The 16,495-nt window shown below is 43.2% G+C and overlaps 1 protein-coding gene across 1 annotated transcript in view; it reads right to left on the minus strand.

Annotated features, from left to right (window-relative positions):
• GABBR2 (gamma-aminobutyric acid type B receptor subunit 2) overlaps window positions 1–16,495 on the minus strand; it is a 435,702-nt gene that overhangs the window by 380,092 nt on the left and 39,115 nt on the right. The window contains exon 3 of the mRNA XM_061588946.1: window positions 5,660–5,830. Coding sequence (XP_061444930.1) covers window positions 5,660–5,830 — 171 coding nt within the window. The remainder of the gene's footprint in view (window positions 1–5,659; window positions 5,831–16,495) is intronic.

Genomic DNA, 16,495 nt, shown 5'->3' on the forward strand with positions numbered 1-16,495 from the left:
GCCTGACTGGTAGCCTCCAAGGCTCTGTTACTGACAGTGTGTTCAGGTCTGAGAACCACGGGCGGCGAGACCAGTATGGGGCCAGCAGAACCAGTTGTGCCCTTTCACGTCTCAGCTTTATCAATGTCCTGCCTAGTAGAGGAATCGGGGGGAAAGCACTCAGGAGGCTATCTGGCCAAGGTCTTGCCAGTGCATCCACTGACTCTGTGGTCTGTTCCACATATCTCGAGAAGTACTGGGGCAGCTGCCAATTGTGACTCGAGGCAAAAAGGTCCACCAAGAAGGTGCTGAACCGGCACTGGAGGAGGTAGAAAGTTGCTGGGTGAAGTTTCCACTCTCCTGGAACCACTTGTTGCCTGCTGAGCCAGTTGGCTGTCACGTTCAGAGTCCCACTGAGATGTTCTGCCCGCAGAGACATCAGATGGCTTTCAGCCCAGTCGAAGATCCGGGTCGCTTCCGCCTGGAGAGCTTGTGATCTGGTTCCCCCTTGTCTGTTCAAATGCAATTTTATGCAGGTGTTGTCTGTCCGGATCAGGATGTGTTCCAACTGGAAGATTGGCTGGAAGTGTCAGAGTGCCAGATGGGCCACACACAATTCCAGCCAGTTCATACTCTGACGTTGTTCTAGACTGGACCATCGACCCTGGACATAGCGGCAGTTGCAGTGGGGGACCCAGCCAGTTAGGCTGGCATCCGTTGTAATTACAGTTCTGTCCGGTTCTCAGAACGGAGTTCCCCTGCTGAAGATTCGAGTTCGTGCCCACCATCGGAAAGATGTCCAAAGGAGGGAATCCAGGCAAATGTTGCGATGATTGGAATTGGCAATGTCCTCCTGGAAAGGTAATAGGTCCCATTGGAGAGGCCCAGTATGGTGCCGTGCCCATGGAACGATGTGAATGGTGGACATGAACGTTCCCAGCACCTTTGCCAGAAACATCACATCTGCTTTTGAGCATTGTAGCAGGAGCCTTGCCGTATCTCTGATGGTTGCGATGCGTTCTGGTGATAGGAAGACCCTGGCCTGTACTGTGTCCAGTATCACTCCGAGGTGCTGTAGTCGCTGAGTCAGTTGTAGCTAACTCTTGTCAATGTTGACAAGCCAACCATGGGTCCTGAGAACCTCAAGGGTGCAAAGAACCTGGTCGCGTGCATGGTCCTTGGAGTCTACCCAAAGCAATAGATTGTCCGAGTAGGGGTAAATATGGACCCCCTGAAGGCAGAGGTAGGCCACTAGGGTGACCATCACCTTGGTGAATACTCTTGATGCCGATGCAAGCCCGAAGGGCATAGCCATGTATTGAAAAAGATGGTGGCCAAAGGCAAACCTCAGGAACTGTCTGTGGGCAGGGCAGATTGGTAAATGGAGGTATGCCTCCTTTAGATCAATGGAAGCCAAAAAGTCTCCCTGCTGCAGCCAAGCCCATTCCTCTTTGGCCAGTTTGTCAATGGGATCTGGAACTGGAATGAAGTGATCCACTGATCTGGGAGATTTGAGGACCCTGGCCCACTTCACGGGAGGAGCGAGGAATTGGGCTGGCAAGGATTGGAGTCCCACCATGTCCAAAACTCTTCGGCACAGCTGGAAATAGTCGGCTGGGTCAAACAGATGATAGGAAGAGTCTTCCTCCAATTCTGGATCTTCACTCCACTCATTGTCTTCAGCCTGGGGAAAGGCCGAAGGGTCCTCTGATCCAGCGTCATCACCTCCAATTCTGCCTCTGGCAACATCAAAAAGATCTGGAGAAGGAGGTGGCACAGCGTCATTGCGAACATGATGACCCATCGCGCTGGGTTGCCACTGAGGTACTTGCTGCTGGGAAGTGGACTGTAATTGAGAGAAGAACCCCAGTATATCCTTCAGCTGGGAGAGAAACTTGGGGGTCAGTTGCAGGCATAGGAGAGGATCAGGTACGGCTGCCTGAGGCTCCGAGGGCAGGGCTTGCCTGTGTTGGGTCAGGTGAGGATGAACTGATTGGTGAGATGTCGTTGCCATCGACTGAGATGGGCAGTCCAAACTTGGTTGGCTAGGAAACCCCTCGAACTCATCACCTGACGAGCCAGTAGGTGAGTGAAAAAGAGCTGACAATGCCTGCTGACCAGTGTCCTCCGGATCAGGAACTGAAACATATTGAGCTCGCTTGGAGGCACTATGGGAGGTGTTTAGTTTTGGCAACAGCCTTGGAGTGGAGCTTGGAATGCTTGTGCTTTGAAGCCTTGTAATGCGACTGAAGCTTGCGATGCTGGTTATCACCTGTCTGCGGATCTGTCTTGGGTCGCTGATCTGCCATTATAACACGCAGCAAGGCAGGTGGATAGGAGTCCCATTCACGTGCTGGTAGATGCAGTAGTCAAGATGCAAACTGAGGGGGCCAGGCTTAGATGTGCCTCCACGGAGAGAGAGAGAGAGAGAGAGAGAGAGAGAGAGGCACAATACTGTTCCTGTGCACCTTATGAGGCAGTGGATCACATTACACGCCCACAGGTGGAGGGGGGTGCGGTACTGGTCCTGTGCACTAGCTGAAGAAATATATCTCAGTACACATGCACTGGGGGTGTGTGCGGTACTGCTGCTGTGCACTATAGCAGGAAAGGAAGTGGCAGTACATGCCCACAGTGGGGGGGTGCAGTACTATCCTCAATACTGTAGATTCAGTAGCCTCTATACCTTGAATTGAAATAAATTCTCTAGAAAGATCCTATTACTCACTGTTAATTCAATCACAGGAACAGAGGAATAAAAAAGGGTGGGAAATTCAAATTCAAAAAGGTCGGGAAAACTTAACTTGGAGAAGGCCCAACCAAAATGGCGGTCACAGATCTCGTTGCCGCCCAGGTGCACTTAACTGCCTGGGGGGATCAGATGGGTGTCGCCACTAAGTGGCTGCCCACGAGCCCCCGAAGGCTAATAGCCAGGAAGAGGCGGCAACCGCAGGCCTCCCCTGCAAGCTGTTGTAGAAAACGGCAGCAAAGAGGAAGGAGCAGGAGCGTGGCGAGCAATGCCTGGTGGCAAGGGGTGCCATACTCTGGAAGCAGGATGGTCAAGGAGCGGCCAGCGGCTGAGGCAGCAAACAGCTGCAGGGATGAGCTGCAGCAGCAGCCGGCAGGGCAATGGGAGCCGCATGCTGGTGCCTAAAATGGAGGTGGCGCCGAGAAAGCGGGTCCCGAAAACAGACATCGCAAGGACACCATTGGGCTGGGAACCAAGACAGTAGAGCCAGGCGCGAAAGCACTGGGTTCTTACCCATCTTAGGAGTGGGGGGGAAGGATGCTGCCGCTGAAGGCTGGGGTGAGAGGACTCTCAGCGCACCCCGCAATCCCAAAAATTAAAGAGGGGAACAAGGAGAGGAAGGAAGGGGAGAGCCAAGCACCACCCCACCGAGGGAGGAAGAGGGAGGGTGTGAGACCCCAGGACAAAAAGCCCCAGCGGGCTGGGAGCCAGCAGAAGCCCCACCACACTCTCTTTCACACACACTATACAAACACACACACTGAGATACTAATTCCTACTCTAGCCTTACGCTACTGGAGAGATGAACAGCCTCGGACGAAGGCAAAAATGAAACTGGAGTGGGAGGGGCTCGCTCACTACAGATCTTAACTCCAGTACATTCTTGTCTTCAGACGCTAGATGGCACTATGACTACCCATGTGATGGCATGCTACCTGGGGAAAACCAGCTTGTCAAATACAGTGCTTTTTGCTAATGTGAATGTTTCTCAGGGTAGGCTCAGGGACAAGTAGAAGGGTTCACACAAACTACAGGAAATCTCCTATGAACTCCTCCCTCAAAGCAGTAGTATAAAGAGATCTATGCCCAACTCAGAATAGTAAAGCCACTTGGAAAGTGTACAGAGGTCTTGCTAATATGGGCAGGTGTCAAGGATAGAGAGCCTTGAACCAGAAATCATAGTCTCAGAAGCCTGATGCTACTTCTGGGCTGCCACCCAACCACTCCAAGAGACTCTTTCCTGAAACAAGAGGCATAGGGCAGTTTGACCTCCTCTTGCCTTCAGCTCCTTTCACTAGCAGCTTGACACAATCGGTGCAATTCTTTCAACAATATTACTTGTGTCTGATTATGCTTGTGTTCTGCAGCATTATTTATTTATTTATTTATTTATTTAAAACATTTATAACCCGCTCTATTTTCAAAGAACTCAGAGCAGCGAACATAAACAATCAAGAACAGTAAAATTAGCATAATAACAACAATATTAAAATACACATAGTCAACAACGAAATATATCAAAAGTTAAAAACATCCTATGTAACATTTAAATTAAATGCTTGACGGAATAAAAACGTCTTAACCTGACGACGAAATATCATAAGAGAGAGAGACAACCGTACTTCTGCTGGTAAAGAGTTCCAGAGTTGGGGAGCAATTACAGAAAAAGCCTTAGTTCTAGTTCTCATCAAATGAGCTTGGGAAATTGAAGGAATCACAAGGAGAGGTTCAACAGAGGACCTTAAGGGCCGAGAAGGCTCATAAAGGGATATACAATCAGACAAATAGCGAGGACCCAACCCATGTAAAGCTTTAAAGGTCAAGGACAAGATCTTAAACTGCGCCCGGGAACAAACCGGCAGCCAGTGTAATTGTTGTAAAAGGGGTGTTGCTCGTGTCCTGACCCTTGGACAACTAAGACTTACTCATGTGAACCTGAGCTTGGCTGTCCCACTCACACCTAAGTATCTTATAACAAGTACTAAGTATAGACAATCCCATCTGGCAATTTGTCAACAACTACAGCATCCCATCTCAGGCCCAATTCAAGAAGCAGAAAATAACAAGTGATAATAGACAAATTCATGGAGGACAGGGCTATCAATGGCTACTAGCTGTGATGGCTGTGCTCTGCCACCCTAGTCAGAGGCAGCATGCTTCTGAAAACCAGTTGCCGGAAGCCTCAGGAGGGGAGAGTGTTCTTGCACTCGGGTCCTGCTTGCGGGCTTCCCCCAGGCACCTGGTTGGCCACTGTGAGAACAGGATGCTGGACTAGATGGGCCACTGGCCTGATCCAGCAGGCTCTTCTTATGTTCTTATGTTCTTAATAATATCCTTCCTGAACTGTATTCCTTTAAGCAAGCTATCCTGGTCTGTAGCCTCCATTTTTTTTAAAAAAAAAGGAAAATACTTTCTGTATCTACAAATTGAGTACATCATGGAGAAGGCCATCTTAAAAACCTTTCTCCCAAGCACAATATTTTCATGAACAGGGAATTGCTTCTTCTTTTTTTTAAGTAAAGCATTCAAATACCAAGATCTATAGCTAAATGTATTGATGGCTAATATCAGAAGCACCATGCCTCTGAATACCAGTCACTAGAGAACAACAGAGGGAGAGTGCTATAATTACACTCCTGTCCTGCTTGCAAGCTTCCCATAAGCATGTGGTTGGCCACTATGGGAAACCTGATGCTGGACTAGGTAGGACTTCGGTATGATCTGGCAGGGCTCTTCTTATGTGACCCTCCTCCAGGACATTTTGAAGTGAGATGATCCTGAAGTGACCATGCTACATATGACTTCTGCTAGCCTGAGCAATCATTCATTTAAATACTTTTCGAGATGCATGAGACAATGCACCAGCAACACATGCAAAAACATGCAACTTCTGCAGCCATCTTCTAATACAAGAAGTTAAGCAGATCTTACCTCAGAAAATCTCTGAATATCTTGGGTCAGCGTTCCCACCCTTTTCCATTTATAGTGTTTGAGCAACTTCAGAATTGCAGGGTTCACAGCATTATCGGATGGCACTGTCCGGAAGAAATAAGGATACTTTTTCTTATCAGCTAACTCTGGTGTCGTTGCTGCAAATGAGAGCTGTAAAACAAATTTTTTTAAAAAAAAAAATAGCTTAATTTAATAATCTACAAAATACTTGTGTGTCTTAATTTTTTTAAAGGGAACATGAATTAATGTACATATCAATGAGTTGTATTCAGCATAGTGCTAAGTACAAGTGCAAGGATTTCTACTTGTACAATGGAACTTTTCCCCCTCCCCACCCTGTTTTCCCCAACCCTCTGGAGCAGATTTAGGGATGGTGTGGGTTGCACATGGGGGGAAGATTGGGGAGAAGTCTCATTGTGCTAATGATTGGACGGGTTGGTTCAATACCACCCTATGTCTGCTCTCCTGTTTAAAAACAAAGTGTATCACCAAACAAGTCCATAGCTTCACACAATGTCAATGGGATACTTGCTACTAAAAATAGCTACATCAAGGACCAAGTCTCACATTCAGGTGAGACACAGATTCTAGTGAACTTTGAAAAACACAGATTTACATTTGTTTTTTCATACAACCAAATTATCACATGTAAAACATGTGTATATGTCCTGAGTTGCCTCATAAATTCTCAAGTCCATAAAAAAGGTAACCTTTAAATCAATCAATCAAAGTAGCGATCCAGTCAACCAACCTCAAAGTAAGACTTAACACATCCATTAACATACAAAAAATGATAAAAAACATCAAATATCTCTATGAAACTATTTGTATTATATTTATTCGGATAAAGTGATTCCTAGCATCTTCATTGTTTTCAACAGCAATTTAGCTACAATCTCTGTAATAGGCATAGTGGTTTAGACCCTAACAAAACTTCTTCTGGTAGTAGCTTCCCATGAACTGAGCTGCACTAATAAGACTCTCTTGCCAGCAGAGAGTGGGGGATGTGACTTTCACCAATCTCTCGTTCTTCCTGAAGCCCCTGAACCTCTCAAAAATCTTCAGAGGGCTGAGGGACCCTCTGCTGCATCATGAGAGGCAGTGCAGGGGACTGCAGTGAATTTTGCAAATAAACTGCCCTGCTCCTGCATTCTAGCAAGAGCCTCCACTGGATCCCAGTTCCTGCTGCAAATGGAAGAAACTCCTGTTCTCCATTCACAGAGGGTTAGTGAGGATCTGAGCCATTAATTATAATACAATTCTCAGTAAAGGACATGTATATAAAATAGACACCATATATTACCTATAACAATTATACATATTGAATATTGAGGATTAAATTGGTCAGCTGCCAACTGCAATGAATACCACTATAATTTCTAATATTATTATTCAATACATACATAAAGCCTTATTCTTAATAAAAAAAAATCTCATTAAAGTGCATATTTTAAAAGCATATTAAATATTACGGAGAATTTAATTTATCTAATACCAACTCCAGGAAATATAACAAAATTTCTAAATACTAAAATCATTTTAGAAGTTCTTCTTTTGCTAAAGAATCATATGCAAGATATAATTTCAGTTTGTAACACTCGAATGACTTGTGAACATAAGGCACAGTGTGAATTGGGATTAGGAAGTGAGAAGAGATGCAAATCTTTTGAAATTCCCTCTTCTATACAACTATAGGTATTAAAACCTTGCTCTCCTGTGCATCAGGTCATTCTAGTACCAAATATTTCTTATAGTAGCAGCTCCAGATCAAGATGACTGCAGTGTAAACATCTGAACTGTATGGTTCAAACAGTAGAGATTAGCAGTCAGAATATGGAGAAGGGGTTTTCTCTTATCCATCCTACTGTATGCAACAACATTTCCAAGTCTCTATAAACATTTCATAGTAAGAGGATTCCAACAGTCAGAATCCTCTAATTATAGCTCTCTGTGATTTTAAACTTGACCATCACTGTTTTAAATACAACAGAATTATAGGGCCATAGTCACATTATGGGTGGGCTGAATAACATTCCATCATTATACCATGAAAACCCTATTCATAGGGTCGCCATAAGTCGGGATCGACTTGAAGGCAGTCAATTTCCATTTTTCAACAGATGCCTTTTGGTTTAATATGCTGCATTAAGGGCTTTCCATGATCACTCAAGCTCCAAAACACAGGAAATTGCAGCTGTTAAGGGCATAGATATGTTATTTAGGCAATATGGATATGGTAAGATATTCTGTCTTGTGGTTAGTGTTTAAGCTTTACTACTGCCTTGGAGCTGGACAGCTGTCAGAGGCAGAGGGATGGACCTAAGTCCCAGATTTGGCAATTTACTGGAATAGACACATGGAGGCTATGTAAATCAAGCTACCAAGCAATTGAACTACCACTCTGTGTTACAGCTAGCAGCCAATACCACCCACGTAGAATGATAAAGAGGTGTTGTGTGTGTTTGTTTTTTGGGTTTTTTGTTCTGGTCTCACAGTACATTAACTTGCACTGATATTATTCACACCATTTACGCATCAAGCATTTTTGCTTGAAATATTGCTATCATTATTGCCTTTCAGCATGACCAAGGACATGACAATTTAATGCTATCTTCATAACCAATTATTAATTGCTGTTATTAGTCACTCCTGTTCTTCATTGCATTCATGACAATAGTGTGGTCTCTCTTTTCTCCAGCGCCATGCATGATATTCTGTTGCTTCCCTCATCCTGTCTCTAGCCAGGATGAAAGTTGCAAATAATTTGAAGGGTGCATCTAAGCATCCTTTGCAATGTCACTGGGATGCTGAGGTCTACCTTGGCAAAAGCCACAGCAGCCAACGCATAATCTGAGAAATGAGCCCCACTACAGGGAATACAGGGCCACATTTCTAGGACTTTGTGCTGAACATGACCAAACCTTTTTTCCTATAGCACAATCTCTGAATTACAGGTATACCTTTTTGTACAGTAGGGCCCCACTCATACGGCGGGTTACGTCCCAGACCCCTGCTGTAAAGCAGAAACCACTGTAAAGTAGAACTCATTGAATAGAATGGCACACGATGCCTGAAAACTGCTGTAAAACCGGAACAAGCGCCATAGCAGTGGGGCTTTAGTCTAATTTCTTCTAATTGAGACTGCTGTATTAGCGAATCACTGTAAAGCGGGGCCCTACTGTATAGGTCAACAACAAAAAACAGTAATATCGTACAGGAGCTTTATGTTATTCTTTCAATAAATGTCATAAATTAACAAAAGATATTGTAAGCTACCAATACTTCCTTAGTTGGCGGAATAGGAAAGTAATATTTAATTACGTCAAAATTTGTGAACTATTTTCATATAAGAGAAAGTAGACAAATATGTAATAGTTTGTTAAAAATTGGCTGGATGATGGCTAGAGCACAAGTGGCGAAAGACTGCTGTGAAGCTGATTGGGTATGAGTAAAACATAACTGTGTCTACTGTGTGGCAGCAAAGAAGGCCCACTTCTCTGCCTCCATGTCATCGTCAAGTAGCCATCCAGTAGAGCTTTTTTGTATTGTCAGAGGTCTGTTGACATCAGTTCCTGGAAATGGAGTTCTAGACCCTTGGGAGGCCCACTGTGAATCGTTTGCAAGGCACGTTGAGGGTAAAGCTGCTCACCTCCATAACAATCTTGATGCCCCAACCACATCTACTGTAGTCCCCAGTGAGGTGTCCAGTACAACGTCTGCTGCAACTTCTTGGGATTGATTTCAGTTGATGCAGACTGATGGCGTAGACAAGGTGCTTGCTGTGATGCAGCCAGCAATGTGTCCTCTCAACTATTGCCCTTCTTGGCTTATTACAGTTTGCCAAGGGGAGTTGACAGAGTGGATCCAGCGTGTGGTCAATGCATCTTTGCAGAAGGGAGTGGTCCCAGCCACCCTAAAAGAGGCAATGATCCAACCACTCCTGAAAAGGCCTACTCTGGTTTGTGACAACTACGACCTGGTTGCAAATACCCCCTTCTTAGGATCAGGAGGGTTGCGGCGCAGCAATCACAAGTACTCCTGGATGAAACAGATTATCTTAACCCATTCCCATCTGGGTTCAGGCCTGATTATGGAACTCAATCGGCCTTGGTCACCTTGATAGATGACTTATCAGGAGAGGGACGGGGGAGTGCGACCCTGTTATTCTTACTTGATCTCTCGGTGGCTTTGATACCATTGACCATGGTATCCTTCTGAGGTGACTTAGTGAGGTGGATATCGGAGGCACTGTTTTACAGTGGTTCCAATCCTATCTCCCAGGTTGTTGTCAAAGAATAGCGTTGTCTTTCAGCTGCCTAGCATTTGTGCTGTGTGGTGCCGCAGGGTACCATCCTGTCACCCAAGCTGTTTGGCATCTATATGAAGCCCTTGGGAGCGGTCATCAAAAGATTTGGGATGATGTGTCAGCTGTATGCTGATGACACCCAGCTCTATTTCTCTGTAACATCTGAATCGGGAGAGGCTGTGCAAGCCCTGGACTAGACAGTTGCCATCTCTGTTATCGTTTCAACACCTACTGAAGTCCTTACTCTTTCAACAAGCCTTTTAAGTAGAGACTTTATCCCAGTCTGCGTCTGTCTGGAATTGCTTTTTAAGATGTTTTTAACTTTTTTAAAGATGTTTTTACGATGCTTTGTTTTAACGTGTTTTAAAGGGGTTTTTTGTTTTTAAAATGTTTTAAAGTGTTTTTAGTGATTTTGTTTGCTGCCCTGGGCTCCTTCTGGGAGGAAGGGTGGGATATAAATTTGGTAAATAAATAATTAAATGTTTGTTTGTTGAATACTGGAAAAAAACCAGATTAATTCACTGCTTTTACATGATGTTTGATTATAGTGGAAGGTTGTTGCAATTACTATACTCTAAATTGCAATTATTTCAAGTCTCATAACATTGTGATTTTATAATTGTTATAAAATGTAATTAACTTTGCTCTAAAAAGAACAAAGACATATTTAATATTATCAGTTTAGCTATTTCAATGCTCCATAGCAACACATTTTTATGATGATCAGTTTATTTATTTGCTTGTCACATTTCTATGCTTCCTTTTTTGAACTAAAATTTTATTCATTTTTCAAATGATACACAAGGCACCAGCCACAAGTTTCAAATACAAAAAATAAAATAAAAGGACCACATCTGATCTGTAACATCTGATCTGGATCAACTGTTGGATGTTGTATCTGGCGCAAGCAGATGCCCAGGATGCAGAACAGTATAGTGACAGGCTAGATGCCAGTTGAAGCAATGAGCCGGACAAGCAATAAGTTTTAAGAGTCACTTTACTGACAATACATCACAAGCTCTCTCTGTACAAACTCCTCGACCCCCACACTCACAAGTGTCTGCTGGCCCTCTATATAGATAAGGCCAGCTGCCCGAGCCTAGGTTGCATAGCAACGTGTCCTTGAAGATGGCTCGAGCTCTGCCAACTTTCGCTTCTAAGTCACGTAGCTCACTTGTGGAAATTTAACCTCTGCTTTCTCGGTTTAATAGCCAACAATCCCCCACCTTAAATTTCCACATTCAGCTAGTTACATTTCTCTTCCATTTACATGTGTTACATTTTACATGTCATTACATTTACATCATTTGGTTTTATTCTTCTGATACATTTCCTTTCATTTCAGTTTACATCACTTTCATTTGTAATACAGTTACTCCATTGCACTCTGAGCATCATTTTCATTATATTTCATTACTCTTCATGATTTCCATCATCCCACTTTCTCCAGTTACTGAAGTCTATATGTTTAATGGAATTTATTTTAAATCTAACAGGTGGAATACCTTTTGTTGTTCTCTCTGATCTGCGTGGTTGTATTTCTGCCTTAGTATCTGTGTCTGTGTCAGGCGATTCCTCTGTTTCTCTCTCAGAGTTAGAACTCGATTCACTACTGCTGCCTGTTTCTTCTTGTTTTATTGGTACTGTGTCTGCCTGTTCTTGTTCATTACTACCTTCAGTGTTTCCCAACTCCACATATGTTTTCTCTTCCCAATCCTGCTCTATTGCTTGCACGCTTCTGCTTAACACTACAGACCTTTGTTTTGGCAGCCATATTCTGTAATACGTGTTTTCAAATCCCAGCATGTACCCTTTGTCTGCTCTCCTTTGCAGCTTCCCTGTCCTTTTATTTTTGGGAACATGTACCCAGCATTCTGCTCCAAACCTAATCAAATGGTTTAATCTGGGTTTTCTGTCATACAATTTCTGATAAGGAGACATTCCAGTGGCCTTATGGAATATTCTGTTTTGAATGTAAGCAGAATACAGAACACACTCTCCCCAGAAACCTTGTGTTAAAGAGGAGTCACATAGCATTGATCTTATTGAGTCCTGAAGCAACCTGTTCCAGCGTTCAGCTAACCCGTTCTGATGAGGACTATAAGGGGCTGTTAACTCCTGTTTTATTCCTCTTTTATCCAAGTATTCAGTAAAAGAGTGTCCTAAGAACTCTCCTCCTTGATCTGATCTTATTCTCTGTATTTTGACACCAAACTGCACTTCAATTTTTGTAACAAATCTTTTCAGTTTCTCTGCAGCTTCACTTTTAGCTTTTAGTAAATAAACAGTGCAGAATTTTGAAAAATCATCAACTATTGTCAGGAAATATCTTGCACCCCCCTGAGTAGGTTGAAATGGCCCCACTAAGTCCACGTGTATTAATTGATAAGGTGCATTTGTACTGGGCATGGCTTCTTTGTTCTTTGCAGCCACAACTGCCCTAGTTTGTTTACACACGTGGCAGTCTACATATTTTTCAGTTTCTCAATGTCACATCATTACTGTTCTCTGTTGTTTTCACCACATTTTCATATCCTATATGGCCTAGTTTTCTGTGCCATAAATGAACACAATTATTATGGGGTTTCTTATTAGCACATATGAGTACATGATTTGTTTGTTTCACGTGTAAGAAGAACAATGAGTTCCTCACTATTCCTTTCATGAATATTTTTCCTCCTCTCATCACATGCACTGAACCCCTTTTGAACATTACTGTGAACCCCATTTCATTGAGTTTCGACACAGCCATAATGTTACATTCGATATCAGGAACAAACAGCACATCTGTCATAATGGTATTGAAACCTGCTAACTTCACTGTACCCCTACTTTTGATCTGTTTCTTAGATCCATCAGGCATTATTACATGATCCTCTACATCACAAAATGTATGAAACATAGATTTATCTTTGATTATACTATTTGTTGCCCCACTGTCAATTGCCCATAAATCTTTACAGTTATTTCCCTGCTCATTGTTAATACATTGCTTATTCTTACTAGCATAGATCACCTGTACACATGGTTTTCTTCCTCTTTCTCTTCTTCTTGCTTCACAATTCCTTTGAAATTGTTGCTTGGAACCACAAAAATAACATGCCTTTTGTCCATACAGTCTCTCTTGTGCAGCTTTGTTGTTCTGCTTTTCCACGTTGTGTTTAGACTCAGTCTTTTCCTGCTTTGCCATTTCCTGCCTCCTTTGAAATTCTTGTAAAAGTTTGCCTTCTATATAATCCATATTGAGATTTGCATCGTCCATTGCTTCCAAAGAGCTCACCAGACTATCATAACTTGAATCTAGTGAAGCTAATGTGATATACACTTTTTGTGTTTGAGAATGTTCAATTTCACGTTCTGACAACTCAGTAAACAGTCTGTTTATTTCCAACAAATGCTCTGACATGGTTGTATCTCCAGATAAGCACATCTGGTACAATCTTCTGGCAAGATATATTTTAGAACTGGCAGTCTTTTTCACATGAATATTTCTTAAAGTTTCCCAGGTTTCCTTAGCTGTTGTTGCATCACGCACGTGCAGTAATTGAGAATCATCAATAGCAAGAACAATTAATGCCTTTGCCCTCTCATCCAGCCTTCTCCAATCTGCTGGAATAGGCACCCCGGCGGGTGGGTCTTCTGCGATAGCTTTCCACAGGTCTTCTTTCACTAGAAAAGCCTGCATTCTCTGTTTCCAAGTGCCATAATTTTTCCCTGTCAGCCTTTCCAAGGGAATCCCGGCCGATAACGTAATAGACATACTTTCACTTTTCACAGTTCACCGCCTTTGTAATTAGAGCTTCTCACCTCTGTCCTTTAGTCAGGTTTTTTTTTTCCCACGGCTCTCTCACAGCTTTCAGCTCAGCTTTCGGTTTCTCCGTCTCTCTGCTGTTTTACTCGCTGGTCTGCAGTTCTGGCTTTTCTCTGCCGCTTTCCTGCAATCCTCAGCACCAGGTAACCATCAGCACCAGGTAACCATCCTCTGCTACCACTTGTTGGATGTTGTATCTGGCGCAAGCAGATGCCCAGGATGCAGAACAGTATAGTGACAGGCTAGATGCCAGTTGAAGCAATGAGCCGGACAAGCAATAAGTTTTAAGAGTCACTTTACTGACAATACATCACAAGCTCTCTCTGTACAAACTCCTCGACCCCCACACTCACAAGTGTCTGCTGGCCCTCTATATAGATAAGGCCAGCTGCCCGAGCCTAGGTTGCATAGCAACGTGTCCTTGAAGATGGCTCGAGCTCTGCCAACTTTCGCTTCTAAGTCACGTAGCTCACTTGTGGAAATTTAACCTCTGCTTTCTCGGTTTAATAGCCAACATCAACAAGAATAACTACAAACAGAGAGCTTCGGCTATGGGGCGGTATATAAGTACAATAAATAAATAAATAAATAAACAGCAGAAATCACTCATTAGGCAATTACAAAAAATATAATCACAAAGGAGGCAAAGAAAGCTATGGTCTAGTATGAATACAGTAGGGCCCTGCTTTACGGCGTTCCGCTGATGCGGCGGCTTTCATTTTCAATTTTAAAGGTATTTTTTGCTCTTTTGCAACGTTTTGCGCCATTTTCACATCATTTTCGTGCGACACAGCCCATTATAGTGAATGGGGTTCCGCTTTACGGCGGGGGTCCAGAATGGAACCCACCGTATAAGCGGGGCCCGCCTGTACATGAGTATGAGGACTGCTGGAGAGGAGACTGCAGTTACCTTGCTTCTCCACAGTAGTTTTGCCGCTGTGTCATGCTGAGGAAAGCCATAGTCCTCCCAGGGTCTTCGTTTAGTTCTCTCCAGACTAAGCATGAGCCTGTAACCAAGGTATGTCCTGTGGTTTATGGCTTATGGTTTATCTAGGAGGGTAAAATCACAACCCTAGGTTCTGACAATACACTAAGCCAAACTATGGCTTAGCCCAGCATGACACAGCAGCAAATCTATTAGGAAGAGTAAAGCAAGAAACTTGCATGCTCATTTTTTTATTATTACTTGATGTTTTTCTTAAAGGGAATAAGGTGATGTTCTTTTCTTTAAAAAAAACCCTTTGAATTCAGGAGTCCCCTTTGATATTTTCGATCAAATTAAAAAAGCAGTTCAGAAATAAAATATTGGGAGAAATATTAAAGAATGTCTTTTTAATATTTCATGATCAAATGTGTAAAATGCAATATAATTAGCTGCCACCAATCCTTTGTCAGTCTGTTAACAACTTAGCAACTTATTCAAGAGAACCTGTAAAATTAATTCATTTCATTTACAGACAAGACTGAAAAAAACTGAACAAAAAATGCTTGCTTCATAACTTCCATTCCCTTTAACACAAAAGCCCCGAAAATGTGAGAGTCCTGCTTTAGCTGTGAGTGACAAGTATTTCTAACCAACATGTTGGTAGCAATACATAAACTGTCAAGAGAAGAGCTCTATAAAGGAAAAGGATTTTGCAAACTGTTGTTTCTACTTCATTTTCTGTACATTTTTAAATCTCGTATATATGTATACATACAGAACAGAAACTGCCTAAGCATCTATACTCTACTTGCTAATTAGCCCATTTTTACACCATTAGCTTTAAACCCATATACCCATGCTTTTCAGACTGCAGTACACATCAATGAATGCCATTAGCAAATCACAGCAATCTGTGATTTCCTGGTCCTTCAGCTAGATCCAAAAAGCAAAAGACAGAAGAGAAACAATACAAAAGCAAAACATATATGGGAAATTGTTTGTCCAAAGGGCACATGAGGAATTTGATAGTGTATCAAGAGTTACTGTGGGCAACTTGAAATGGCCTCTTTAGGTGGCAGGGGAAGTAAACAAAACCTTTACAAAGCCTTTTGTGAAGGACTCAGAAAGTGCAACTTTCCTCCACTTTTTAAGACAAAAATCCCCAGCCTGTGGGCCAGATGTAGCCTGCTGGTAGATTTTATACAGGGGAGGAGAGCCTGGCTGGGAGTCCAGAGTCTGTGAGTTCAAATCCCCACTCGTGTCTCCTGGGTGTCAAGGGCCAGCTAAAGATCACCTCCACAGTGAGTGGCTCAGGGGTTACATGCCCTGCCACCTGTGCAGCCGTGGGCAAGCTGCATAGTCCCAAGGAGCCCAGTTGCCCCCCAGCTGGCAGTTGCGGACAAGGAAGGGGCTGGCTTGTGCAGCTGTGGCAAGCTGAGCAGGCCCTAGCCAACTGGGGAGGACTAGCCTCAGAGGGAGGAAATGGTAAACCCCCTCTGGATACCGCTTACCATGAAATCCCTATTCATATGGTAGCCATAAGTCGGGATCGACTTGAAGGCAGTCCATTTCCATTTTCTGGGATTACTGTTCTTGACTTTTGTACAGCCAGGGCAGATAAATGGTGGAGAGCTCTTTGTTTTTTAAAAAGTCTGTGTAGAAAATAGAATGTGACATTTGAGCGGAGTTACTAAGAATTAAACATGTGCTTCTGTTTCCATGGGAAATAGTTTTGTGTATGCATGTGATTGTGCATGGGTCTAGCCACATTTA

The sequence above is a fragment of the Rhineura floridana genome, chromosome 1 (genome assembly GCF_030035675.1).
Source record: "Rhineura floridana isolate rRhiFlo1 chromosome 1, rRhiFlo1.hap2, whole genome shotgun sequence".
NCBI lineage: Eukaryota > Metazoa > Chordata > Lepidosauria > Squamata > Rhineuridae > Rhineura > Rhineura floridana.